This window comes from Doryrhamphus excisus, chromosome 16 (genome assembly GCF_030265055.1).
Source record: "Doryrhamphus excisus isolate RoL2022-K1 chromosome 16, RoL_Dexc_1.0, whole genome shotgun sequence".
NCBI classification, from domain to species: domain Eukaryota; kingdom Metazoa; phylum Chordata; class Actinopteri; order Syngnathiformes; family Syngnathidae; genus Doryrhamphus; species Doryrhamphus excisus.
In genome coordinates this window covers 10,430,295-10,456,073 of record NC_080481.1, presented here as the reverse complement: position 1 = coordinate 10,456,073, position 25,779 = coordinate 10,430,295, and the positions used below count along the sequence as shown (strand labels likewise).

The window sequence follows — 25,779 nt, the reverse complement described above, 5'->3', positions numbered from 1 at the left end:
TAACATTTCATTTTATTTTTTATTATAGCACAAGTTATCACTAATTTCCAGCACAAAATCTGAGTAAAAGTCTTCTATTAGATGCAGGCCATGTCTGTTTACATGTGAGGTCACACCATACACACCACAACTAGGTGACACAGTTTCCCTATAGAAAAACAAAACAAACTCCAAACACACAGTATAATCCTTTTGACAAAACAGATGCATTGTTCGAACGGGTGGCATAGAGTGCCTTCGTCAGGAAAAAACATAGCATTTAGCTACAATCATTGAACGTCATCACACAGAAGTTAAGATGTGAAAAATTCACATTCATGTATCAATACATACAATGTACAATGGAAAAGGGTGAACTTAATAGTTAGCTCTCCCAGGAACAAAATAAAACTATAAAAGCATAAGAAAATATGCTGAATCAACTGTTTAATTGGGTGTGTTATTGTTTAACCAATTGCCTGGTTCAAATAAAGCCAGATACTGTTTGTAAAAAGAGTATAAAAGCACAGATTGTGTTTTCCAAGTGAAAAACATTCTAAGACCCCAAAGTAATTGCACTGCAGTACCTCAAGTACCTCATCTTTTCAGGAGCATTTAAAAAGCAAATTAAATTGTGCCAATGTACTCTTTAAAGGATGTCCGCAGATTCGTTGACGCTCATTTCCCAAGAGTTTTCACCACATCCTTATAGGCGAGCTCGATTTCCACGTCAGCCGCGCATGTGTTGGTGAACTCATCTCGGCTGTAGGCGTTGCCAAGGTAACGCCACACGCCTCGAAACTGGGAAGGGATGTCATAATTGCGGTACTTCTTGGCCACCACCTGCCAAACAGGAAGTTGTTTAGTAGTCGACACCGCATCGGAGCATCACTGGGTTACCTTGACAACGTGAAGTTTGGGAAGAAGGTTGCAGTCGGCCAGCGTCAGCTCATCACCATCCAGGTATTTGCGGGCTGATTCTCCATCGACAAGATGGACTTCATTTGGTAGAGGGTTCAGGAGATACTCATCCAGCTTGGCCAGAGCCTTGTTGAGACTTTGCGCCAATGCTTAAAAACACACATGCTCCAAGGTCAGAAGTCAAAAGAAACAAGAAATGGGATGCGAGTGTTTACTGGTCAACTCACCCCGACTTTTATCTGGACTTGTGTTTTTAATGTAAGCAGAGAACTTGGCAAAGACGTCGTTTCCTGCTGTGTTGGACTGACGGTTCTTCACTGTAAGTTTGGGATACCTGAAGAGGGCACCATTAGTTGAGTGTTTATGCGTGTGTGTGTTTATGCAAAGCCTACTTGGGTGGAGCCAACATTTCCTCCAGGTACTCCTCAATTTTATTGACATCAGTAAGCACCTCTCCTTGGAACGTGAGAAAAGGTGGGTTTGTCCCTGGGGCCAGGTTGTGAAGGTCGGTTGGTTTCCTAACAAGTAATAAGAAACTTCCTTTTGAATCAAAATCTATTTCATGTTTTTGACTGATGCCACTTATAGCCCCGGAAAACAGTATACAGTACGATCTTAGCATGACATGCTAGTTTTTATTAGTCATACCTCTTGAGGTCAACGGTGGTGACATTGAAGACGACGCCTTTCAGCCAAAGGACCATGAAGAGACGCTGTGAGAATGGACAATTTCCAATGCTCTCCCCATCACTGCCAGCCTGTAAACATTCAAAGATAACACACACACACCAGTATGAGATTTAAATTAAATTGCTTTTTTTCCCTTCTAATACACACTGATAGAGCACATCTACCACACAAAGGGAACCTTTAAAAAGTCTTAGCTTTATATTTGGGAATTTGGGTTATGTGTGTCAGTGTCTGATGGGTGTGTGTGTCAAAACATGGTAACACGAGCCTCAGCCCAGCATGAATAATCCACACAGCTTCCATTAGTTGCCTCACTGCTCATCTATGGACTCACCACTTTTCCTGCTGTTTTCTATTAATGGGAACTCACTATTTTTATATTTACTTGACCACAACTGTTTGATTTCATTACAAAATAAAAACATGCATTGTGTTGACCAGCCAGTAGACCAGTAGCGAAGGAAAATGGAAATAATAAATATCATCATCTACATGACCTGCACAAAGACAAAAATTAGTTATGGTTTTAGATATTTTAATGTGAAAGTATGTTTTCATCCATCCATCTTATGAGACACACAAGCACCAGACTTCATCTCAGGAACAACAGGCTTTTATTGTAGGTTTGAATCCCTTGTAAAATCCCTAATAAAACCACAGGCTACTTTTGCGGACATAACCCACACCAAGCTAAAACTCAACCCTGAACCAGAAACGTCACTTCCTGTTTTCCTCTCCCCCCTCAGCTCTCCTAACATCAAAACACACACAAGCACAAGTCTTATTTATGTCTTAAATTGCTTTTCTCTTATGTCTCTCTGTGTAAAGATGGATGTTAATTCATGTCTAGAGGGCTCGAAATAATGATTAAAGTGATTTTAATGCTTTAAGTACTCAAAATATTCAATTTATCCGCAAATACACTCATAACGGTTGGGTCTGGAACCAATTAAATGAGGGATTACTGTGCTTTCATTATTATTATTTAAAGTGGTGCTTAACTGCTGCATAATACTGACATCTGTTTGTAATATTTCGACTGCTCATATGGCTTTTGAAATATAAAAACTGAGCATTATTATTTTATAAAGACAAGCTACAGTTTTGTATTCGGTGTCTTTACATTGTCTGTGGGTGCAGCTAATGAAACGATAGCTACTTAGACTTAAAGGTGCTGGGATGAGAGTGGTGCCAAACATGAATAGTTTTTGCACAAATTGCACAAATTTGCAAAAAAGTTGGAAAACATCACATGCAAAAAAATGCAAAAACTTCCAAGCCAAACACAAGGCTATTTAAAGTTGCAGCTCTGTGCATAGAAAGCACCCCAGTAATAATTCAGTGAGAGGGATAGAGAGTGATTGTCCATGCACGTGGGTGTCGGGTTCACACAGGGAAAATCAGCACGCAACAACAAGAACATGTCCAGTCCTGACTTAAAAGAAGCCCCCACTCTACAACACACACACACACACACACAACCTACTACATAATCTTTGTATTTGCAGTCTTGACAATCTTGCTTTCAATGCCCCACCTTGACAAATAGCTCGATGTCTGGGTCCTTATCTTCCTCTGCTGCAATATCTGTCATAGTCACACACACACACACAGAAAAAAAAATACTTGTGCGTCTCCGCTCCACAAGGGTGTATTTGTGTTTGCAAATTCTACTCCAGATCCACTGAGTGTCGCCTGTTTGGTACCATGGCAGCTCTGTCAGAGTCAGCTGATGATGAGCGCCAGGGAAGTGTGTGTGTGTCAGGGACAGCAATGTGTGTGTGTAAAAGAGAGTGAGGTGGCCTCAGCAGTGGAGCATGATGTGTCTGTCAAAAATAAACCCCTGCTTTGAGGCAGGATGGGGTTGATGGGGGTGTCTGTGGCAGCACTAGTAAGGCCTCAATCACCCAAAAAAACAACAGGTAACCCGAGTGAATGACACTCATCTGCACAGCAATGCATATGTGGGGCATTACAAACAGTAAAAACAAGTCACCTTTACTCTTTTGCAATATAAACTATAATATTACTCTCATTTATAACACTGGAGTGTTCAAAGTGTCAGATTTATGAGGACTGTACACTCACTCCAGTACATAAAAGGCAGATGCGACAATGACACAAGTTAGTGAGTAATGTGACTTAATGCCTCGCTGGTCACATGCTCTCATGGAGCCGCCCTAGCACCAAGTGGGAACATTCTGGCCAGTTCAAGTTATATTTGGAATCACAGCGACTCCCTCTAAGAGCAGCAGAAGCATTGCCATTCAGTGTGCAAGACATACGGAATGTCTGCTATGGGAATCACACACAAAAAGCAGCAGGGAGGCATCCACTGACCTTGCACATTTACGAGGGCCCTAAATTGGTTTAAACATTGACTCATACACCTGCACAGGCAGACTACTGAGATGCAAATCAAGAGCTGAATTAAAGATGTTGCTTGACCAGATCTTATAACTTTTTCCACCGAGGGCCACATACTGAAGAAATATTTAAAAAAAAATTATTACTGTGACTCCACCCATTTTTTGCTAGTTTTTTAATTTTCCAAAAGTTGAACTTTCTTTTTGTAATTTTATTTTTTTAATTAATTAAATTTAAATTACATTTTCTTTACTCAATATTTTGACTTTTCCCCTAATTTTCCATAAATTGCACCTCTATTTTGTTTTATTTGTTTCTCATAATATTCCCATTTTTAAATAATAACATATTTTTTCTTACTATTTCACGTAATTACATTTTCCCTCATAATATTACGAGTTTATCTCATAAAATAACATTTTCCTCACTAGAATATGACTTTCTCCAAATATTTTGACTATTTTGACTTATTCACTGATTTTTTTTCTTTATTCTCATAACATCATTTTCCAAAAATTACAACTTTAATGTTGTTAGTTTCATATTATTTCAGCTTAAAAAAATGACATCTTTACTATTACGACTTGACTTTATTCTTATAAAGTTACTGTTAATTTTTCCATTTTTGCTGTTTTAGTTTTGTTAAATGACATTTTTAGAATGTGCTGCAGACCAACAAAAAACAGGCGTGTGCCACAAATGGCTGCAGGGCTGTACTTTGGACACCAGTGCTTTAGCGGTTACACCCAGTTGCCAAAAAAATGATTCATTCATGCATAATGCAAATCATCTTCTTACAAAACCTACCTTAATAAAAAGCGTGACCATAGATGTGCCTTTCTCAGGCCTTGCCTTCCAGTCGCCCTTTGCTTGCTCGGATGCCGATGAAGATGATGTTGAAGACGTGGATCTGCGTGACACACAATAATCCACTTCCGTATTTGTAGACACCTTCCCCCTACTCAACTGTTTCTTCTTCTCTGCTATTTCAGTCTTTGCCTTACGATAGTAAGGCTTCTCCCCGTTTTCTTCATCATGTGCATTTGAAGATGAGGATGAAGATGAATATTTTCTGTGGCATTCCGCTCCGGGAGGAGGGGGTGCTGGGAAAGAAGGGGGAGCAGGTATTCTTCCAAAGACCCATCCAGTGTTCTGATACACTGGTGTTTGGCCGGGGAGCTTGTCGTAAGGCATTTCATATATACCTGACAGCTGGTTCTGGTAGGTGACCTCTAGGTTCTCGTAGATATTTCCCTCAGAAGGATTCATTCTGGGTCAAGAGAAACAACACAGGTTGACCTCAATCTACCAAGGTGCACAGCACAGTGAGCGTGATGCTGACGGTGCCTACATTATCACAAAGCATCCCAGGACTTTGGACTGCATGTAGAGTACAGCATTTTAATGGTTATATCATTCCTATTACACACCATTGCTCTTCTCCTCAGCAGAACAATAACAATACAATACAGGCATACCATACTATTAAATGTCTTGACTAAAACAAACGAATTAGCTTCCCAAAATAAGTTCCTTCATATTAAAAGTGCAGAAGATTCTGACAACAATCTGTCAAATCATCATACAATCCCCAAGTGCCCCGCCCTCCAAACGCCAATTCGTTGAGTGACCATTTGTCAATTGAGGAAGTTGACCGATGATGTAAAATTAAATGTAATGGAAATAAATATTCGCAATTCTCGTATTACAAGCACTTAAATGTATAGTTATTGCATATAGTGTTCTATTAAATAATTAGAGCAAGTAAAATAGATTTAACGATTACAGTCTAACACAGTGGTGGGCAAACTACGGCCCAGGGGCCACATCCGGCCCGCCAAGTATTTGAATATGGCCCACTGGTTCCTTCCAAAGTATTTCATTTAAACTCAACATACAACCTGGCATCATGTCTTGTAAAATGTTCCTGAAATTTTTTTAAATAATAATAATAATAATGCTGCACGGTGACCAAGTGGTTAGCACGCAGACCTCACAGCTCGGAGACGAGGATTAAATTCCACCCTCGGCCATCTCTGTGTGGAGTTTGCATGTTCTCCCCGTGCATGCGTGGGTTTTCTCCGGGTACTCCGGTTTCCTCCCACATTCCAAAAACATGCTAGGTTAATTGGCGACTCCAAATTGTCCATAGGTATGAATGTGAGTGTGAGTGGTTGTTTGTCTATATGTGCCCTGTGATTGGCTGGCCACCAGGGTGTACCCCGCTTCTCGCCCGAAGACAGCTGGGATAGGCTCCAGCACCCCACGTGACCCACGTGAGGAAAAGCGGTAGAAAATGAATTAATGAATGAATAATAATAAATTTAATTTATAACACACTTTACATCAAATAAATGATCTCAAAGTGCACATATAGCAGATTGCATGACACGTTTACATGTAAAATATGTGTAACAATATACATGTGCAAAAGGACAGTTACGTATAAAATACTATATAGTCCGGCCCCCCCATCAATTTTGTTAAATCAATACGGCCCGCGAGTCAAAATGTTTGCCCACCCCTGGTCTAACAGGTATGTGAAGTATTGTGACATGATTGGGCATTTACTCATTGTGTTGTATAGCATGCTCTTATTTTGTAAAGTGTTGTGCTTTCGGAAGTGACGTACCACACTGCCGGGCGGAAGTCTGCCTTCAATCTGAAAGGCTAATTATATGTGAGGGTAAAAAGTTATGGCCAACCGCCAGCAAACAGGCGGTGTATAAATATTGATGAACGCATATATATCGTAAAGTTTGACGTTTACCTAGAAAACTGTTAAAACAATTAAAACAATTTGTATTCACGTTGCAGTGTAAGAGGTGGTATTTGAGAGTTTCATTTGTTCTTACCAAATGTTGCAACAAAATTTGTTTGCCTTGCTTCCTCAATTGCGGTTGTGTTGATGAGTCGGACGAGGACTTCAAATGCATCATTATGCTCGTCTGTCCATGAAATAATTCGCATTACTATCACGTTTATGTAGAGAGTTTGTGACGTCAAAATTCTTTATGACAAAAATAACAGAGGGAAGTAAATAAGTTTATTTAAATACAAAGTCAACCACCAACAGTCTGGTAGCAGTGCTTTTGCGGCTAGAAGTCGTTTCAATGAAAGTTAGCAAAATAAATGCCCGCACGTGTGGAAGTCAGACAACCAAATTGGCGGTGACTTATGCCAACTAATGTTTACCAGCTCTGCACTATCAAGTCTTTAATTAACATTTTATGTTTGCTCTCGTTCTTGGTTGTTCAAGTTATTACTGTCCAAACTTGTTCTCGGGGAAACAGTGGGGGCGGGTGACTACAGGCTTTATTTCGAAATGGTTCGCCGGAAATACATTGTATCTTGGTTTCCTGCGGTACTTATTACTGTGACTTGAGGAAAGTACGAGGTCATGGGTGGACGGTGGTTGATGCTGAAACAATAAAGACGTATCAGTGAAAGCCTCTGAAGGTCATCTTGTCAGTAAGGTAAATAAACTCTTTACTGTACTGACTCTTATTACGTAAACGACGTGCTTGTAAGGAACACGGAAGGCGTTGACTCCGGCGTTGTGTTGTATTTTGTTGCGCAATTCTCCCTTAGTAAATATACACACATATGCGTTAAATCAAAGTTGGATAACATTCTCCAAGTCCATCAGTTGAGTTAAGTTTCCAGAAACAGTTTGTTCAATGAGTGGAAATTATTTGCCACCTGACATTTTTTGAAGTGTTGTAATAATTATTGTAAGGCACAATCACTTTTTGATAATAGGTTATACCTCCTGCAACGCTACTAGGTTAACTACTACTGGTTAACTGCTCTTTAACAATTTCATCATGATTCCATCTTTTCGCTGAAGGTTAGGTCATGACATCTCATATCATCACAACCGTATAATTGTTTCTCTTTCAGCATGTTCCTCAGAATACATCTGGGCTTCCTGTGCGGTGCTTGTGCGCTTCTGACGCAAAGTGTCTCATCCCAGCAGCGTCCTCTTCCGCTGCTGCTTGTCTCGTTCGATGGCTTCCGAGCAGACTACCTGCAGAGGTTCCCGATGCCCAACCTTACGCTTTTCTATAGCCAAGGGGTCCTGGTGGAGCACCTCACCAATGTCTTCACCACAAAGACATTTCCCAATCACTATAGCCTGGTAAGCCTCATGTGTCTGCGAAAGCTGTCACACGCCATTCTCGTGTAGCAAATATTTGTATTCATGACTATTCATAGACAGACAGCGTTCACCGTCTGGAACACGGTAGTCCCGCAGAAAACATGTAATGACCACATCACTACTGATGTTGTGCCAAGATTGTCTGCAGTTAGTGAACGCAGCCGACTCACTCACGGGCGGCTTCTGAGCTCCAGCAATGCCTCTGACAAAGTGTATCCGACAAGGAGTGCTCCTCCTCGGGCAGGGGAGGTTGGAGGAGCATCAGTGGTGCCTACTTTTTGAGTTCATATGCACTAAATCAGGGGTCTCCAACCAATGGAGACCCTAAACACTACGGACACAAACACAAGTAACTCTTATTATTTATTATCAACTATACCCAGATAATGAGGTTTGCAAATTTGGAAGTGAGCCCTGACAGCTCGGTTTCAGAGAGCTTTTTCTAACCGGGACATCACAGGGAGCTGGGCTTCCTTATATGGGTATGTGGTATGGGGAGGACTGCCCTCCCCACAACTCTGCTACGCTCTGTTTACTGTTGTTAGCTATGGCTCCCAGGAAATCTTTCTATGGGGCAAGCTCTGGCAGAAATGGTTGGAGTTGGTGTATCTCAGCAAGAGAAAAATATTATCATCCGGCAACGGCACCTGTGGTGAACATGAACGTGAAATACCCGCCAAACTGTTGCTGAAGCCAGAAGCAGTGCGCTCTCCCCGCAAAAGGTGCATTAATGGTGAACACATTAGGCGTACACTCAGTAAATGCGGACCGATGTTACCACTATTTGACACTATTCGGTCAAGGCTCATGAGCTACCAGTAGCTCCACTTTTCAGTTAGCTCTCCAAACACCTACTGCCGATAGTCTGGAAGTACTTGGGAGTACTGGAATAGGTGCAGATTATGGATGATGTAGAAAGTTGTCTGTGTGGGTTATTGTGTATAGCTGCTCTATAAGAGTCACAACTCAATACAAAAGGCCGAAAAGGGAGAAAAAAAATATGGCCCTGTGTGAAAAAGTGATTGTCCCCTGAACCTAACAACTGGTTGGGCCACAAAAATGTATTCTTCAATTTCATTCATTCATTCATTTTCTACCGCTTTTTCCTCACGAGGGTCACGGGGGTGCTGGAGCCTATCCCAGCTGTCTTTGGGCAATCACAGGGCACATTTCGACAAACAACCATTCACACTCACATTCATACCTATGGGCAATTTGGGGTCACCAATTAACCTAGCATGTTTTTGGAATGTGGGAGGAAATCGGAGTACCCGGAGAAAACCTACGCATGCACGGGGAGAACATGCAAACTCCACACAGAGATGGCCGAGGGTGGAATTGAGCCCTGGTCTCCTAGCTGTGAGGTCTGCGCGCTAACCACTGGACCGCCGTGCTCCCCAGGTGACCGGACTGCATGCGGAGTCTCACGGCATAGTGGCCAGTTCAATGTACGATCCTGTCAGCCACAAGTACTTCAGCAACAGCAAGGACCCGATGTGGTGGAATGAGGCCACACCTATCTGGATCTCCGTACAGCAAGCTGGCTACAAAACAGCGGCCGCCATGTGGCCCGGCTCTGATGTGTCCATCCACAACCAAACACCCACACACTTCTTTCCCTACAGCTCTCATGTGACCTTCCGGGAGCGTCTGAGGAACGTGACGAACTGGATACTGGGAAATAAGAAGGTAGAAACATTTGTTTGGACTTATTTTGATAATTTAATAAAATTAAATAAGTTGTCTCATTCCAGCATGAAGGTGTGATATTAGGAGTACTCTACTGGGAGGAGCCAGACTACTCAGGACACTTATTTGGACCTGAAAATACTGAGGCTATGAGCAAAGTACTGAAGGAAGTAGGGACTTCTCCTTGTTAGCATTTAAGAATTCTGACATTTAGGTAAAATGCTACCATCTGCATCCCTGTTCATGCCCCCAGGTTGATGACAACATCGGCTTGATGATATCGGAACTGAAGAGAACCGGCTTGTGGGGTCACATCAACGTCCTGGTGACCAGTGATCATGGCATGGCTCAGTGCTCAACTGATCGCCTCATACGCCTGGATGACTGCTTACATGCTGATAACTACACACTGGTGGACCTCACTCCTGTCGCAGCCCTAATCCCAAACAACAGTAACCAACCAATTGTGGACTTTGACATCATTTATTTATCATTATTTGTTATCCACGGGAAGTTCCTGACATGTCATGCATCATTTTCCTATGTACTGTTGCAGAGCCTGAGGCTGTCTTTGCACTGCTGGATAAGTGCCACCCAAACATGACTGCCTATTTAAAGGAGAGCATTCCTGACAGGCTTCACTACCGCAACAATGAGCGCATCCAGCCTATCATACTGATCGCTGATGAGGGATGGACGATCATACGGCAGGGGAACAAGCTGCCTAGACGTACGACCTGGGAGTGTGACATGACAAACGGCACTCCTCTTCACAACATTGAGCCCCTTTATTCCTTTCCTCAGTGGGAGATCACGGCTATGACAACTCAATACCCAGCATGCATCCCTTCCTGGCAGCAGCGGGGCCCAGCTTTCAAAGCGGCCTCCGAGTAACAGGTTTGCAGAGCGTGGACGTTTACCCGCTCATGTGCCACCTGCTGGGTGTGCCCCCGCAGCCCAACAACGGCACCCTGGGTAACGTCCTGGTCATGCTGGTAGCTGAGACCAACTGGAAGGTGCCTGTAATGGTTGGCTTGGTGATTGGTTGCCTGATCATCCTCACTACCATACCTGGTAAGGATTCCTGTGTTCCAGTTCTTGTTTATGTTGTGCCCTGCCAGAACCTTTTACACGCCCCCTAAATTATTCTATCATTCAGAATCTGAGAATATTTATTTAGTTGCTGGCACCAGCATTCTGCATACAACCACTGGATTATAAAATTAGCCGAAATTAAGGCTGCAACTAAAACCATTTGAAAAATGACAAGAATTGACATTTTGCACTGTTGTGGTTTCAATACTCGATTCAATCAATCGAGTAATCGATTAGGCACTAAAGCAGTGGTTCTCAACTTGTTTGGCTGCGGGACCCACCATCACTCTTCATTGACAAGCTGTGACCCAAATTGCGGAAATGTTTGAATACAAACTACTTAAATATGTTACATATTTAATAAAAAAAACATTTATTTAGTTCAATTTTAAACATTGGCTGTTTACAACAGCTACAGGGCTCCATAGAGGGTGCTAACCTTTTGATTGTGTTGCAACCTGGAGTGTGTAAACTCCACACATACAGTACAGGCACACATACAGTACATATTCAGGAACACACATACAGTATACAGGCAAACAAATGTTTGGGGACACACAACACAACTGATGGTCCCAACCTCATTAATGAGGAAAGGCACACCTTGTGCACACTGTGTCCCGGAACAAAACAAGTTTCATGATTTTTTGGGGGGGAAAAAAGTTTATGTAAACTTTTTCATGACATGGCATATTTGGGGAGTTGAATCAGAGCGGGCCAAGGAGAAGTTAAAAAGGAAGTGAGTCCAGTTGCACTGATTTCAAGAAAAACTTTCTGTGGAATTTTGCCCATTATTCACAATCTTTAAGTGGGTCTCTTTTCTGTGCGTTATAAAGATATAAAAACAGCTAAAAAAAAAGGAAAAGATATAAAAACAGCTAAAAAAAAAAAGGACAGCTCATTACTGCACGTGATGGGGAACACTTATTCTACCTATCAACCTCATGAAAAAAGCACCAGCAACGCTACCATAATGTGCATATTAACCAAGAAACAGCAAAATTACTCTGATCTACTTTAATGGTATATTTATACTTTGCCAAATCACACTGGGCTTCTACTAGGCAGCTCGCGACCAGCTTCACCACACACTTTTTTTTTTTGGTAGACCACCCTTTGCCTGGCCCAGTAGGCTGAACACGGCTTTAAACAGAACCATCATACTGTCTCTGTTAGTCTTCATAGTGGGCAGAATTTACCCATGTAATCACTGATTCATCAAATTGTCGCAGATCTAGCCTAGAAAACATTTGGAACAACTTGTAAGATTTTCCAAGTTTAAGTTATCTCCGCTGACACCACTATTATATATATTGTATAACTGTATAACTACATTATGTCATTTTTTTCCCCACAGTACTCTTCAAGCTGATGGGACGCTGGCAACGGCCTTCGGTCCCCCGAGCATTCTACAGACTGCAACTCGAACACGGCAACAATGAAGACGAAGCCTTGCTGGCGTAAACGAACCCAGCTTAATCAAGTCTATGTCGCCTGCTCATGCACTTTATCCTCACGGAACAACGGCTTGATTGATGGAAAAATGCCATTTGACCAGAAATGTCACATGAAATCACTCATCAGAACAGTGGAAGGCAGGAAAAGAAAACTAGTCCAACAGGTTCCCAAGTTGACGAATGTGATTACGAGACACAAAAGTTTGCTGTGAAAATTTTGAGATTTGTCTTTCTTGTGTTGTTTTTGGACTGAGATCAATATTTATTGAGGCATTGACGAATTGATTTATGATATCTTACACTGGAAGAAGCAACATGTTGCAGTGCGTTCATGTTTTGAATAGCATCAAACAGTTTCTCAGGGTTGTGTGTCAGTCAAATCAAAGTACTGTCGTGAAAACATGGTCATCAGAAAAAGATGCAACTGGACTAAATATTTTCTAATGATTTAAAACTGAAAAGTCACACTGCTCTGAGTTCTGATGTGTGTTAAAGGGGACCTATGATGCTTTTTCCACTTTTCTGACCTATAAATGTTAGAATGTTGTATTATCGTGTTAAACTATGCCAAAGTTTCAGTTAATGAGGTTTGACATTTGGAAGTGAGCACCTTCCTTATATGGTCATGCCTGGGTCATGCCTCCCCCTCCCCTCCCCTCCCCCAACAGATGAAATGTAGCAACAAACTTTTTTGTTCTGATTAAAGCCGGGAATCTAATCTGTTTTTCGGTAGGTTCCATGTTAAAATCACCATTGAACACAATATTCTGTGTCAAAATCATCTAAAATGACCGGTACTGAAGGGGTTGTCATTTTACTTTTGTTATTAACACCTTTTATGTGCTGCAGTTTTAATAAACTCACCAGGGTTTGTACATTGTGTGTGTGTGTGTGATTCTGAGAAAAAGAACATGACACATATTTGAAAGAATGAATTCATATTCCGTTTATATAGATTTTTTTCTCTCCATGGCAGTCACAATAATACAATGTAACAAAAGTTAAATATATAAAATCAATACTGACATACATTTCTCTATTGTGTTTGTTTTCATATGTTTTAACATTTAAAATGACTCATTTCTATGTCGTGTTTGGCATCATTGTAAATCTTTGCCTCTTCAGATAAATAGACTTTTATTATTCAGGAGGTATTGTAAGAAAAATAAAACATTTTCCAGCCGTTTGTGAAAATATTTGACTCTTTTCCCAGACACTACTGTAGACAAACAATAAACAAAGAAAGCAGAGATACACGGCATATGCTCGTGTCTCTCATGTTTCCACTGAGACATTTGGTGTGAGTTTAGGCGACTCCTCCTCCTTCCCGGCAACCAGTTGCTTCCTGGATTGACTCTCACCTTTTTAATGCATGAAAATTAACGTTGCATTACCAAAACTTTGCAAGCTGTTCAATATGCTAAGCAAGCTTAATGATAAGCAAACAAAAAAAATGCAGCTTTTGCAGAAACCTGCCCAAACAGTTCTCTGATCCTGTCTACAGATAACTGTATCATCTATCATTGTGCTTCTAGTCAGGACAACACAGTGGCACAGACGCCTAGAAAAAACAACTGTATTTCTCTTCTCTCACCTTACATTCTGGATATTTACTATAGAGAACATTTACTAGTCTCGGAATGAGCCGTTTACTGGATAAGTAAACTCAGCCAACATTGAGCAAAGCAAACTAAGGAGAGTTCACAGAAAAAGGATATTTACAATCAAAACTGCCACAAGAAGAAATTAAACGCACATTTTTAGCACAGTTGCTACAGCTACAGTACGTCTTTTCAAGCTGAACACCGCTGAAAAAAAAATCATGGCACCATATTAAACTATGATGGGTGATAATACTTTCTACAAGGGCGTATTAGGGCAACCCTGCAAAAAAAAAAGTAATGGGAGATTTTGAGAATAAAACTGTAAATATACATTATTTATAATGTGACCACAAACAGGTTAGCATTGCCTGAGACAGCTATGGAGGGGGGGGGGAGACTTATGTGGTTTTTGGCCTTAGGCAAATGTAATATTTTTCTCACAAATATACACATTTTTCTCCTAAGTTAACAACTTTATTATCAAAATGTCCGATTTTTTTTCAGTGTGGCCCTAATACTCCGTAGTAACTTTCACAAGTACGGTGCCCCCCCCCCCACCCAAAAAGAAAACATTTGGCTTATAAACCTGTGAGTTACACACACAGTTAATCCACATTAACCTTAGCATTAACCTTAACATTAGTCTCATATGCTCTGCAAACCCTGATGATGGAACGATTAAGTATTCACATTCCTCGCTTGTTCCTAAAGTCATGTTAAAACAATCCCCCGACTCATTTGCAAACATTCAAAAGTAGTCAATTATAAAAATATGATCTCCAAATGCAAAAAACAACAACTCAAGGACAAGAAAGTAAAAGCATTGTTCAAGGGCAAACTGAAAAACGAAACTATCATGGAGAAAAGTAATGGTGCTAAGGTGCACATTGCATAGCTGTGAATGTGAAGCCATACAACAGCAGCAGCAAAACAACAACAGGAGGGCACTTTCCATGTGCAATGCCGCAGATTTGCGTGTAGCGAAACAAAAGCGATAAGGAGGAGATACCTGAGGCTACAATCAAGTCTGAGCACCACACATGCAAAGTGGGACATATACACTTCGGTCCACAAGGACAAGCTTTTTGTTTATTCGTGTTTCCTTCATTGACACAACAATGGATTTGAAATAAAACAATTCAAGAAGTGTAGACGATAATTGAAGCTTTTTCCATGGAAGAAGAAATTGAAGGATGCGTATGTGATTTTGTGCTTTGAAAAGGTTAAAGCCAACCCAGTCGGAAGAAAACATTCGCATCCAGCGATGAATACAGTCAAGCTACACGGAGTAGATAATAAAGGCCATCACCATGGAATCCAAAATGAACATTGTAGCTCAGTGTCTATCATAGGGGTCGGCAACCCGCGGCTCGGAAGCAGGGGGCGTAAGGGACATGTGCATTCGAAAAGAATGTGAAATGTCCAACTCAACTAAAGTCTGTGAATGCATCTAGACTGCATTGGATGAGCAATGGATGGGGAGGTAGGCTAGTGTATGTAGAGTAATAACTAAGCAAAGGTTTCATTTGTTCTCTTGCTTTAACAAACACCTACAGGGTAGAAACCTTAGAATTTGGTGATGTCCATGCAGTCCAGACTTTGCAGATCATTGCTTGCAAAGTATTTTTATTCAAGTGCTGTATTAGATAGTCAGTGATTATATTCACAATCGTTATGCCATATTTTGAGAAACCTCTTCAGTAATGTCTACACTTCAATTACATCTTGTTTATTTTATTTCACTCCATTGTGGTGGTGTACTAAAGGAAAATCATCAATACTCAGGATTAATTAATCCGTTCCAGAACATCCAACTCTAACCAAAACGTTTTGCACATAAGAAATCATATAAATCCAATTAATCAATTCCAGAAAGCAAAAACACATTTTAGCGGTTTTACCTACAGAAAAAACTTCAAAATACACATTTTTGATGAATGAAATGTATAAATAAATGTATAAATTTAAGGTTATATATATTTTTTTAGGTTAATTTTCCGACAGTGAAGACCTGATTGTTGCCAAAGACACAATGTGGAAGCAAGATCCGACAGCCACACCCTTTGTGTTTTGATGTGATTGATTTCTTGAATTCAGTAGTGTTTCTCAGCTAAAAGTCTCTACTTTTCCACTGATCATGGAAGCCAAAGAAAGTTTTTAAAGCATTTAATGTTAAATAACCCGTCATGGGACCAAACAAAGTTGCATGTGCCAGCAAATTGATAAAAGGTGAGAAACACTATTAAATTCGATCTCGCTGGAATGGACAGAAAGTCCGCATAAACAACCATGCACATTTTTCTTAATATTTGGAGTATCTGGAATGGATTAATAGGATTTACATTATTTTCAAACCTTTTAAAACAAATTAATAATGAAAACCAAGGTACCACAGTAATTGCTGTCCAAAATCATTTGGACTTAACTGTATGTAAATTTCATTATAGCATTAATATCACCATATAAATGATGATATAGTATTTTCTGGTAATGTCTGACCTGATTTGCGTGTGAAATGCCTGCTGTGTGATTGCGCAGTAGGATTGTTGGGTGTGATGAGCCAGCAGGACAGCTCCCGTGGATGTGAATGTAGCACTCGCGAACACAAAAAAAGCTAAGAAGAAATCCACAATCTCTGACACATACACACTAAGCATCCTGGCTGTGTTCATCTTACATGGCACGGTATACTAAGTTCACACACATGCTGACTGTACAGTGCATGTCCATGTGAACGTGTAGCACCAACACCCTCTGGATGTTCTCTTGCAGGTAAAAAGCATCCACATCCACTCCTGTCGAGTGGGTAAGGCATGTGTCAGAGAGTGTTACTGCTTTGGCACATTAAGCATACAGTATACGCATACAATCCCCATCACACAGTCACTACGATGATACAAAAGCCACCCATCTTCACTTGATAGCACCATGTGAGTCTTCTCCGAAAGGGGACAGAGATGAATGGGCATGTACGAGTGGGTGTTCAAGTGGTGAGGTAGGGATACATCCCCTGTTATTATTATTATGACATGACTTTTCACTGTGTGCCTGAACTAACTAACAACCCTGCAGCACAGGACAAAACGGTTGTGTGCGTTTTGTGTGTTAACTAAGCACATCTCCCAGCATGGGAGAGTTGCATAGCAGTGGTCCGTGTGGTTGCAGCCGTGTGGCCACTAACTAAAAGGCAGTAATCAAGTTGCACCATATCATTTAAAAAAAGACAATCTGCCCTTTTTGCACCATAATGACGCATATTTGTGTGTGTCACATATTTGCACCATATTACGTGGGAGTAGCAGCCAATCGATGGCATGACTTTATTGAGTGTTCGGACTGGTTGTTGGCAGCAAATGAACTGCAGCACCATTGAATGTAATGTGAACCGACTCCTACATTGGTAGTTTTAATTTGAACTCAATCAGTTGGAATTTCTTCAACTTTCCAGTAGAATGTAGTCCTTAATTTGGTGACTTTAATAGACAACATGGCTCACTATAAGGCAGTGGAGCCATGTGGTTTCTCCAACCCAATCGGTGCTAAAAAGTCATGATTATCACGCTTGGTGTCATTAATAATGATCATTAACATAAATAAAAAGGTAATGAAAAAGTCCTGCATGAGTGATATACTACAATCAGGGGATCAATGATCACAAATTTGGAATTTCCAAATATTTCAGTGCTTTTGTAGGGGTTTTAAATAAAACCCCAAGCTATCATTCAGTCTCAAAGACTTAAAAACCAGAATACTTTTGGTCAGTTGTAGTCATTGTAAACAAAGAGTAGCATCGCTCAGGCTCACTGTCAGCATTACTTTGCAAAAACTCTCGTGCAAAGACACAACACATTTGGAGAAGAAACTAAATGGATTAGAATGCAATTATACAAATCTTCGTCAAACTGCACCACTTGCAACACTAAACACACAAACTTTACCCTGTTTGACGCCAAAGACGTTTCCCCCGCCATGCAAACCCTCCCAGGTTGTGGTCGTCACGAGGCGTTACGACAGCACCCTAGCAACGTGTGATCAAGAGATGATAATCAGCAATGATGTTCATGTTTTGACTCCTGCCAATGTAACAGTTTTGATTACAGGAGAGGAACATATGACACAGCAGAGCTGGAGGTGGCTGAATGAGTTGGTATTGGCTGTGTCGATGGGATCTAGACAGATGAAGAAAACAATTGTCTTGCATTTGCTCTTGTTAAAATTGCAGAGCTGATTTTTTCTATTTGCTCATTTTCTAGCATTGTCGTTTAATAAATTAGGCCTAAATATAAATTACATTTTGTTATAGCTTTGTTTACGTGTGGAAGATATGGAAACATATTCTGATTTTAGGACCTCTTTACCAACTTGCGTGATCCATGCTTCTAGTTATAGGATTTCTTCCTTGGAGTATTGCAAATTATAAGGATTTTGTTTGTAATTTACTGTACATCAATTATTCTTTCCATGACCTAGCGCCTCACCGGTGGCGTTTAATGTTTGCGTTCCTATACATTTCTTGTGTGTGATGCATTGTAAACAGCAAGAAGCAAATTAATCTGGTATGAAATATGCTTCTTACTCAGTGACAGTAAACGACTTGGAATGAACATTGATATGAAGCAAATAGAGAAGCATACGTTTCAATGGAGTCATCTTGAGTCATGGACAACAGACTCTCAGGATGAAGGTGCCCGCAAGGAATGTGTGTTTTTGTGAATGTGCGTGCATTAAAGTGTGCCAGATTGCTTCAGTGTCTCTGTGCTTAAGTATGACACAAGTACGACTGTGTGTCTTCCTCATCTCTGAAGGTGTGTATGTGTATGTGTGTGTCAAAGTGAGGACTCATACTGTAGAAGTTCATACAGCAGGGGTCCATCACGGTAGCGAATGCCCACAGCGGCCGGTGTGATGTACTGTAGGATGTTTATAGTCCTCCGCAGGCGCCTGTCAACGTAGTGAGCATCCCATGCTGGGTAACGCTTCCTGGGCATATCGATCTTTATAAGTGGGCCCTCTGGCTTGGAGGTGGGCGGAACTGATCTCACCTGGAAGACAGGAAGACAAGTCTCCGCCACATCTTCTTCCGTCTGAGACTTGGTCATGTGTGCAGGGGTGGGCGGAGCAGTGGGTGGGGCTGAAGGGGGAAGAGGAAGCCCCCAAAGCAGCTGGGCGCAGCAGGATGAGGCGGGGCTCGGCTGGAGGTGAGCGGTGGCAGGGTGCAGGAAGCCGTAGTACAAAAGCATGACCAGGACGCCACCGGCGAATGTCAGATAGACGCCACACAACGCTGGGATGGCGTAGGAGTCGGTCAGCGCCGGGTCCCTGTATGTGTACCTGCAGGCGGGTGCAATCATGCTCATGTGATCAATGTAATTATGATTGTGCAACACAGAGCTTGGTACAGTAAACCTCGGATATATCGGACTCGGATATATCGGAAATTCGCTCACAACGGACAGATAAAAAAGAACCATTTTTTCTGTAATGCATTTCCAATAAAAATTAATTGCATATATCGGATTTTTTATAACAGATTTCGCCTATTTCGGACAAAATCTCCAGTCCCGTTCCAATGCATTTCCATTAAATTTCCATTAAATTAAATCGGATGGCCGCATCGTGGCGCTCCGATTCGCCGAATCGTGACAGGCCGCTATACGACGTCATTTGCAGCGTTTGCAGCGTTGCCTGCGCGTCCAGGTACATTGGAAACATAGTCAAGGAAGTGCCTTTTTATAACAGATAAAATCCGATTTACGCATATACCGGATATAAATCCGATATATGCGAAAACTGACATTTTCCGGTATACGCATATAACGGATTTCGCTTATATCGGACAAAACCAGTGGGAACAATTGAATCCGATATATCCAAGGTTTACTGTATTTTAGTTTTTTCAGATGGCAACCCATGGAGGCATGCAAAGTATTGCTTTCTATACCCCCTACAGGACTTCATTGGAACAGCAATGACCCAAATATACATTCAAGTTGCAGGCAAGTTCTTGCAGCTTTAATTGGGATTATGAATATATTTACATTGATTAGCCCTTTTTCTACACAAACAGCACGTCAGAGAGTCAAGGGGTAATAAACTAACACTAATAACCTCCGCCAACATTTTCATCAACTTGTGCACTGGATTATGATGAAATGGTCTTACTCACCACAGGCCGGTGAGGATGGTGTTCTCAGCCAGCACCACAGTGTAGTAGGCAATCATTCTTTGTCGTGTCTGGCCCTCCTTCACGTTAAACCAACAGAAGATGTAGACGATGCCCACCACCATGTTGAAGAGCACCTCTTCCCACTTGGACATGCAGAAATCAGTGCCCCCGTGCACCACCCAGAAGGCCATGGCAGACCAATGAACCACCACAAAGATGCCAAAGTAGATATGGAAAAGCGAGGCGAACAGGGCGAGCGAGAGAACGCGTGAAGAGATGGTGAAGAGGCGCCAGAAGAGGTGCAGCAGTGCTCCACGGTAGCTCATGCTGCGCTGATCGTCACGTGAGTCCCGCAGTAGTTTGTGGTAGGAGGCCAAGACCCAAGCCAGAGACAGGAGGGAGGCAAAGGAGGAGATGCCTACAGGGACAGAGAGACACGCTTCATTTCCTCCGAGTTCATCCATTGGAGCAAAGTTTGGAGAAACTTCAAGTGAGTGGGCACAAATTTAGGTTGAATCAGTCAGGGGGTGTCGTGTGAAGTGATGTCTAACTCCGCTAACATAAAAAAAGTTATCGGAGAACACTGCATGACATTTTGACATGACATTAAATTAAAGCTTTTCACTATGCTACCCCGGCAAGATATTTTTCATGGCATGTTTTGCAGGGTGAAAAATTTATATCCCTCTCACAAATGTAATGGCATGTCATTTCTACATGGCAGACATGTTTGTTTTCGGTTGTACTTTAAAAAGTACCTGTATCGGCGATACTGGTCCTGTATTTACTTTGCATCGGATAAATACAAAATCGAACGGTATTGCACACCCCTGTGTGTAAACGTCACAGTTACACAAACTTTTAAAACCAAGTAGGGGGCCACAAATCCTAATGTATCCTAATTGGATGAATAGGGATTGATGGATATTTAAACATAACTTTACATTAGTGTCCTTTGACAAATATAGGACAGTTGCCAAATAGGGTTCTTTGGCCTATAAAGGGCTACACACCCATTCAAAATGACACATTTTAATGTCAAAGCTATTTATGTGCATCCACCCCCTGTCCTATCGATGTACTTTCTGTGATGAATAATACCAGTGGGTAGGCTGCAGAAGCTAGTACATTTTGAATGATTAAGAATTTTTGAAGTATATGTACTTTCAATAAGTTCATTCATTCATTCATTTTCTAACGCTTTTTCCTCACGAGGGTCACGGGGGGGTGCTGGAGCCTATCCCAGCTGTCTTTGAGCGAGAGGCGGGGTACACCCTGGACTAGTCGCCAGCCAATCACAGGGCACATATAGACAAACAACCATTCACACTCACATTCATACCTATGGACAATTTGGAGTCGCCAATTAACCTAGCATGTTTTTGGAATGTGGGAGGAAACCGGAGTACCCGGAGAAAACCCACACATGCATGAGGAGAACATGCAAACTCCACACAGAGATGGCCGAGGGTGGAATTGAACACTGGTCTCCTAGCTTTGAGGTCTTCGCACTAACCACTCGTCCACCGCGAGTGTATATAGTTATATATAGTTATATAGTTCAATAGTTAAAATCTAAAAAGTAGCAGCATCTCCACCCAAATTACTGAGTACAATGTGTACAAATTACTATGCAGGCACATCAACCTACATTGAAGCGTCTCTGCGCGGTTCTCCTGGATCATGATGCACAGCTGCAGGACCAGCTGAGGTGCAGACTCCAGGAAAGTCTCCAGCAGTCGAAGCATGTTGACATCCGCATACTCGAACATCATGGCCCAGTACCAGCGGCGCTGGTGCTCCTTCTGACGACGTGACATGATGCCCAGGTACAGTGTTCTAATGTATCTGCAGGGGTCACAGGAAATAGATACACTATTAGGTTCATTTAGGTTAAACCAAATAAACACACTTTGAAAATACTACAAGCAAAATAATAATGGTACTCAAACAATGCCATTTGTGGAATGGTGCTGTTTTTTTCCATTTCCCAATGTGCAAACCTCTTATGTATTATTGTAAATATATTATTGTTCAGATTTTTTTGTTGTTTCTGGAAGGGAGTCATTGTATTTATATTATTTCCTATGGGAAAAATTACCTCGTTTTTTTTGTACATTTCAGTTTTCATCTGACTTTTTGGAACAAAATAATGACAAAAAACAGGCTTCTACAATCAAAACAACTACCGTGAACAACAATGTGAACGCAAACTGTCCAGGAAGTGACCTGCATGCCCCAAAAGCACACATTTTTGTGTGTTTACGGAAGTAAATATTACCGTAGTGTGTGCGCTCTTGTGGTAATTTCAAGGACTCAATATTTTGTTAACCAAATGATCATACGCAGCAGATTATGATGTCGGTGAGTATCTTTCTATCTGGGTAAGCATTGCATTGCATACATATCAAACTTAAATCCACATATGAATGAGTCACATTTGAAAAAACTGGCATTGTGCTGATAGAGATCATATATGAACAAAAAAAAATAAACTTTCTAAATGAAACACTGGAAATAATGCAAAGCCACATTTTTGCATTTTACATGCAAGTATGTGTACATTTTAATGAGCGTTAAAGATAACTATTTTAATGATCAAAAAGTGTTTCCCTAAACAATTTTGAGTTGTTTCGTGCCGAGACCAGTGCTAAACATGAATGATGTGTGCTAAAAATATCATCAGGCTTCTCCTTCTGATCCTTAACATCTTGTGAACAAACAAGCACGATGCTCCATACTTTGTGAGACACAGTAACAGTCCATGTGGGTGGGATGGAGGCAAAGATTTCAATTAAAAAACGCCTAGGGCACTCGTGTGTGTGTGTGTGCGTGTGTGTGTGCATGCACATGTACGTTAATGACATTCTGCATGTGCACAGGCGTCAGTGCATGCTTTTGTAACACGCCTGGTCCTGCGTGTATTGCCATTAGAGTGATCTGCTTTGCAGAAAGTAGTAGTTCCATCCACGCAGCATGAATAATACAGCATCCGCAGGCGCACATACTCATGCAAACCCAGTAAAAATTCAAGAAGTTTGGGATCATAATGTGGTTTGACCTTGAATCAGAAACTATGAAAACAACAAAAAACAGCATTTTGAAAGGAAATAGTTGTGAATGTAGTTAGAATTTAAAGATATAAGCATGACATATGACCCTGACGGCTGCTTGCAGTCAGTAATTGCAAACAATACATATAGTGTGGACCCTCCCCCACCACAACTCTCCCTTTTTTTTTTCTCCCATCCCCCCTTTTGCTGGTATTGTGTGCAAGCAACATTTTCCCTTTTGAACCTTCTTCCTTCCTTCTGTCTCCATCTTGCGCTCTCCTTCTTGTCACCTTCTCCATCCTGTTTTTTGCCCCTTATTCTCCTCCACCCTTACCATCATTCTGAAGGGTGACATAGGGGCTCATTGGGTGGAGATGATGGAAGTGGGGGTGGGGTGTGGGTAAACACACCCACACTAAATAGTACTCCAGCTATCAGCCAAGACCAAGTGGACACCACGATGGGGTCTTAGAGTGAAAATAAGGGAGTGATTCAGTACAGAGAGACTAAAATCAAGCACACTCACAAACAAAAAGCAGCTTTTAACAATGCCCTTATCATCAAGCTATATTTATGTATATTTATGTGAGTGTGTGGCCCAAAAAGATGGAGAAGGAGCAGCTGCCAGAAGCACAGATTATTTTTTTCCCACATATCAAACGTGCTGACACTCATTGGGAGATCACTGCACACTGTTTTTCCCACACATGCTGACTATGACCATAAACACGGCACAGTGCCATTAGTTCATAACATAACATAGTTCATAACGAAGCTGCTAATAAAGAAACTTTAACTGATGTATAAAGTAAAAGTGCAGCAGGCTTCTCCACAAATGTGCAATCACTGAAGTGTGATGGAGGTCTTCTCGTTGCTCATCTAGCTTGTCAGCGTGATGCAAGCTCTTCTTCCTCTCAGGTTCATGGAGTCGACACTCGCTTGAGCCATTAGTGTGTAAGTGGAGATGTGCGTGAAAGGGAAGAGGTAGAATGTGTATGGAGATACAGAGGCAGCCCACTTACCTCCACACTTGTCCCAGCTGGAGGATGTGTATGGTGGCCTGCCACAGCCAGATGGTGGCCAACTGCAGGCGGTCCCTGCCGGGATAGTGGCACCCCACAGCCACCGAACCCCGCTTTGTGAGACCCTCCACCTCCCCGAGGCCCCCACCAGTGTAGTCCTGCACAAACCAGCGGAAACTCAAAATCTGGACCAGAACCGAAGGCACCAGCACGAAGAAGAGCGTGAGGCCAAACCACAGGTAGTCCTGCCTCTGGTAGTAGTCCACAGCCAGGCACAGGTCTGTGCCAACGTCCCAGAAGAAGACCAGGAGGGCCAAGATGATCCAGAGGCAGTCCAGCCACAGCTGCTCCCGCGGTGGGCAGTGAGTCTCCCGAATGCCCACTCCCGCGGCTGACTGGCCGCCACCGAGAGAGCCGAGGCAGGCGGAGCGGCAGCCCCAGTAGCAAGCAGACGAGCGGCAGCACTGGCAGATGTGGATGGCGGCCGAATCCAGAGGCTCGTCGGCGTCGACGTCGTAGAGCTGAGCGAAACCAACCCCGGCTTTACCGTCCGACTGCGCGGCCATGTTCCCCTTGCCGCTCGTGCCCTCCGGTGAAAAACACGAGAGTCGCACCGTGGTGCTTCCTGGTGGGGCGCGGACACCACGTCACTTCCCAGATACCTGCTGTAAGCTTCCCTCTGTGTCTCCTTCCAGCCCGGGCCGCGAGGAGCCATCAGAGCTCCTGGTCCCGGTCCATTGGAGACACTGTCACCGCAGCAGCACCAGCATCAGTACCGGAGACCTTGTCCATGAGTCCCACATCATCTGGTCCTGCTCCTCCTGCTCCTCATCTACGGCGACGGAGAGCCTATGACGTCATGCATCGTGCTTTATCTTACAAAAACGCCACAGCTTGTGTGGAAACCAGTCGTTTTGTCCCAAAATGGTGAACCTTCCTTTCCTAAACTGTGCCCATTCTGCAGGTTCAAGCCCTGTCCCGTCCTGTCCTGTACGCTCCTGCCCTGCGCCGTCAGCACCACTTCCACACTCCAGCTGTCACTGCGCCCTCTACCGGAGGACAACTTCAGTCCAGGGTACAACATCTGTTCGCGCGTGCGCAGAACAAGTTTGGGCGTCATAGAATGACGGAATGTGCTCTGGGGAAAAAAGGAAAACCCTCCACATCTGACTTTCCACTCTAAGTCATACACATCCTCATTATCTTAGCACCCCCCTACACGTACACCTGAGTGGGGTGGGTGGGGATACACGATTTAATGGAATGGATGCTGTCTGTGCATGTGTGTGTGAAGAATAAAATGACAATTAAGTAGGTCATTACCAAAACGCAAAAAAGGTCTAAAATATTTCCCAATTAATGTTTAGTTATTCCACAATAATCAATATGAACTACAAGGAACAAGTGTGTATGCAAAAGGAATACCAACATATGTAAAGCAGAGTACAGTACAATATGTCAATGAAAGAAATATGATTTAGATTTACAAATGAAAACATGGGTGGTTTGCTGGGGGGCGGGGGGGGGGGTGTTGATAATATGCTCTGGTAATGTCCTGGGGTTTCCCCCATGGG

General features: G+C 42.2%; 3 protein-coding genes across 12 annotated transcripts; 1 reads left to right on the top strand and 2 right to left on the bottom strand.

Annotated features, from left to right (window-relative positions):
- Positions 1 to 7: 7 nt before the first annotated feature.
- Positions 8 to 7,416, bottom strand: clic5a (chloride intracellular channel 5a). 5 transcript variants are annotated; one of them, XM_058051672.1, is made up of 8 exons: positions 6,813 to 7,416; positions 5,163 to 5,227; positions 4,765 to 5,060; positions 1,549 to 1,658; positions 1,293 to 1,418; positions 1,128 to 1,234; positions 880 to 1,049; positions 8 to 822 (listed from the first exon to the last, which is right to left on the bottom strand). In XM_058051672.1, the coding sequence occupies exons 2-8, from the start codon at positions 5,224 to 5,226 to the stop codon at positions 658 to 660; spliced, it is 1,038 nt and encodes a 345-aa protein (XP_057907655.1). In that variant the 5' UTR covers position 5,227; positions 6,813 to 7,416; the 3' UTR covers positions 8 to 657. The 5 variants fall into 5 exon arrangements, with proteins under 5 accessions (XP_057907655.1, XP_057907657.1, XP_057907654.1 ...); XM_058051674.1 differs by having other exon boundaries at positions 4,765 to 4,867; positions 6,813 to 7,406; XM_058051671.1 differs by having other exon boundaries at positions 4,765 to 5,227; positions 6,813 to 7,415.
- enpp4 (ectonucleotide pyrophosphatase/phosphodiesterase 4) lies at positions 7,204 to 13,513 on the top strand. Of its 4 annotated transcripts, none has more exons than XM_058051670.1 (8): positions 7,204 to 7,428; positions 7,934 to 8,098; positions 9,521 to 9,808; positions 9,874 to 9,978; positions 10,062 to 10,260; positions 10,365 to 10,538; positions 10,613 to 10,882; positions 12,261 to 13,513. In XM_058051670.1, the coding sequence occupies exons 2-8, from the start codon at positions 8,003 to 8,005 to the stop codon at positions 12,365 to 12,367; spliced, it is 1,239 nt and encodes a 412-aa protein (XP_057907653.1). In that variant the 5' UTR covers positions 7,204 to 7,428; positions 7,934 to 8,002; the 3' UTR covers positions 12,368 to 13,513. The 4 variants fall into 4 exon arrangements, with proteins under 4 accessions (XP_057907653.1, XP_057907652.1, XP_057907651.1 ...); XM_058051669.1 differs by having other exon boundaries at positions 7,205 to 7,428; positions 7,937 to 8,098; XM_058051668.1 differs by having other exon boundaries at positions 7,205 to 7,433; positions 7,937 to 8,098.
- On the bottom strand, positions 13,308 to 25,246 carry LOC131104464 (XK-related protein 6-like). Of its 3 annotated transcripts, none has more exons than XM_058051665.1 (5): positions 24,206 to 25,246; positions 21,782 to 21,978; positions 20,131 to 20,548; positions 19,007 to 19,295; positions 13,308 to 18,905 (listed from the first exon to the last, which is right to left on the bottom strand). In XM_058051665.1, the coding sequence occupies exons 1-5, from the start codon at positions 24,769 to 24,771 to the stop codon at positions 18,837 to 18,839; spliced, it is 1,539 nt and encodes a 512-aa protein (XP_057907648.1). In that variant the 5' UTR covers positions 24,772 to 25,246; the 3' UTR covers positions 13,308 to 18,836. The 3 variants fall into 3 exon arrangements, with proteins under 3 accessions (XP_057907648.1, XP_057907647.1, XP_057907649.1); XM_058051666.1 differs by having other exon boundaries at positions 18,769 to 18,944; XM_058051664.1 differs by having other exon boundaries at positions 13,308 to 19,295.
- Positions 25,247 to 25,779: the final 533 nt, after the last annotated feature.

What these genes read in the sequence shown, in the direction of transcription:
- clic5a (XM_058051671.1), bottom strand. Translation starts at nt 5,226, where the DNA reads ATGAATCCTTCTGAGGGAAATATCTACGAGAACCTAGAGGTCACCTAC. An exon ending in ACCACCGTTGACCTCAAGAG is followed by an intron (nt 1,419 to 1,548) that starts GTATGACTAATA and finishes ATTACTTGTTAG; the next exon opens with GAAACCAACCGACCTTCACA. An exon ending in CCAAACTTCACGTTGTCAAG is followed by an intron (nt 823 to 879) that starts GTAACCCAGTGA and finishes CCTGTTTGGCAG; the next exon opens with GTGGTGGCCAAGAAGTACCG.
- LOC131104464 (XM_058051664.1), bottom strand. Translation starts at nt 24,771, where the DNA reads ATGGCCGCGCAGTCGGACGGTAAAGCCGGGGTTGGTTTCGCTCAGCTC. An exon ending in CCGCGCAGAGACGCTTCAAT is followed by an intron (nt 20,549 to 21,781) that starts GTAGGTTGATGT and finishes CTGTCCCTGTAG; the next exon opens with GCATCTCCTCCTTTGCCTCC. An exon ending in ACCATCCTCACCGGCCTGTG is followed by an intron (nt 19,296 to 20,130) that starts GTGAGTAAGACC and finishes ACCCGCCTGCAG; the next exon opens with GTACACATACAGGGACCCGG.
- enpp4 (XM_058051667.1), top strand. Translation starts at nt 7,862, where the DNA reads ATGTTCCTCAGAATACATCTGGGCTTCCTGTGCGGTGCTTGTGCGCTT. An exon ending in TTCCCAATCACTATAGCCTG is followed by an intron (nt 8,099 to 9,520) that starts GTAAGCCTCATG and finishes CGTGCTCCCCAG; the next exon opens with GTGACCGGACTGCATGCGGA. An exon ending in AGCCCTAATCCCAAACAACA is followed by an intron (nt 10,261 to 10,364) that starts GTAACCAACCAA and finishes GTACTGTTGCAG; the next exon opens with AGCCTGAGGCTGTCTTTGCA.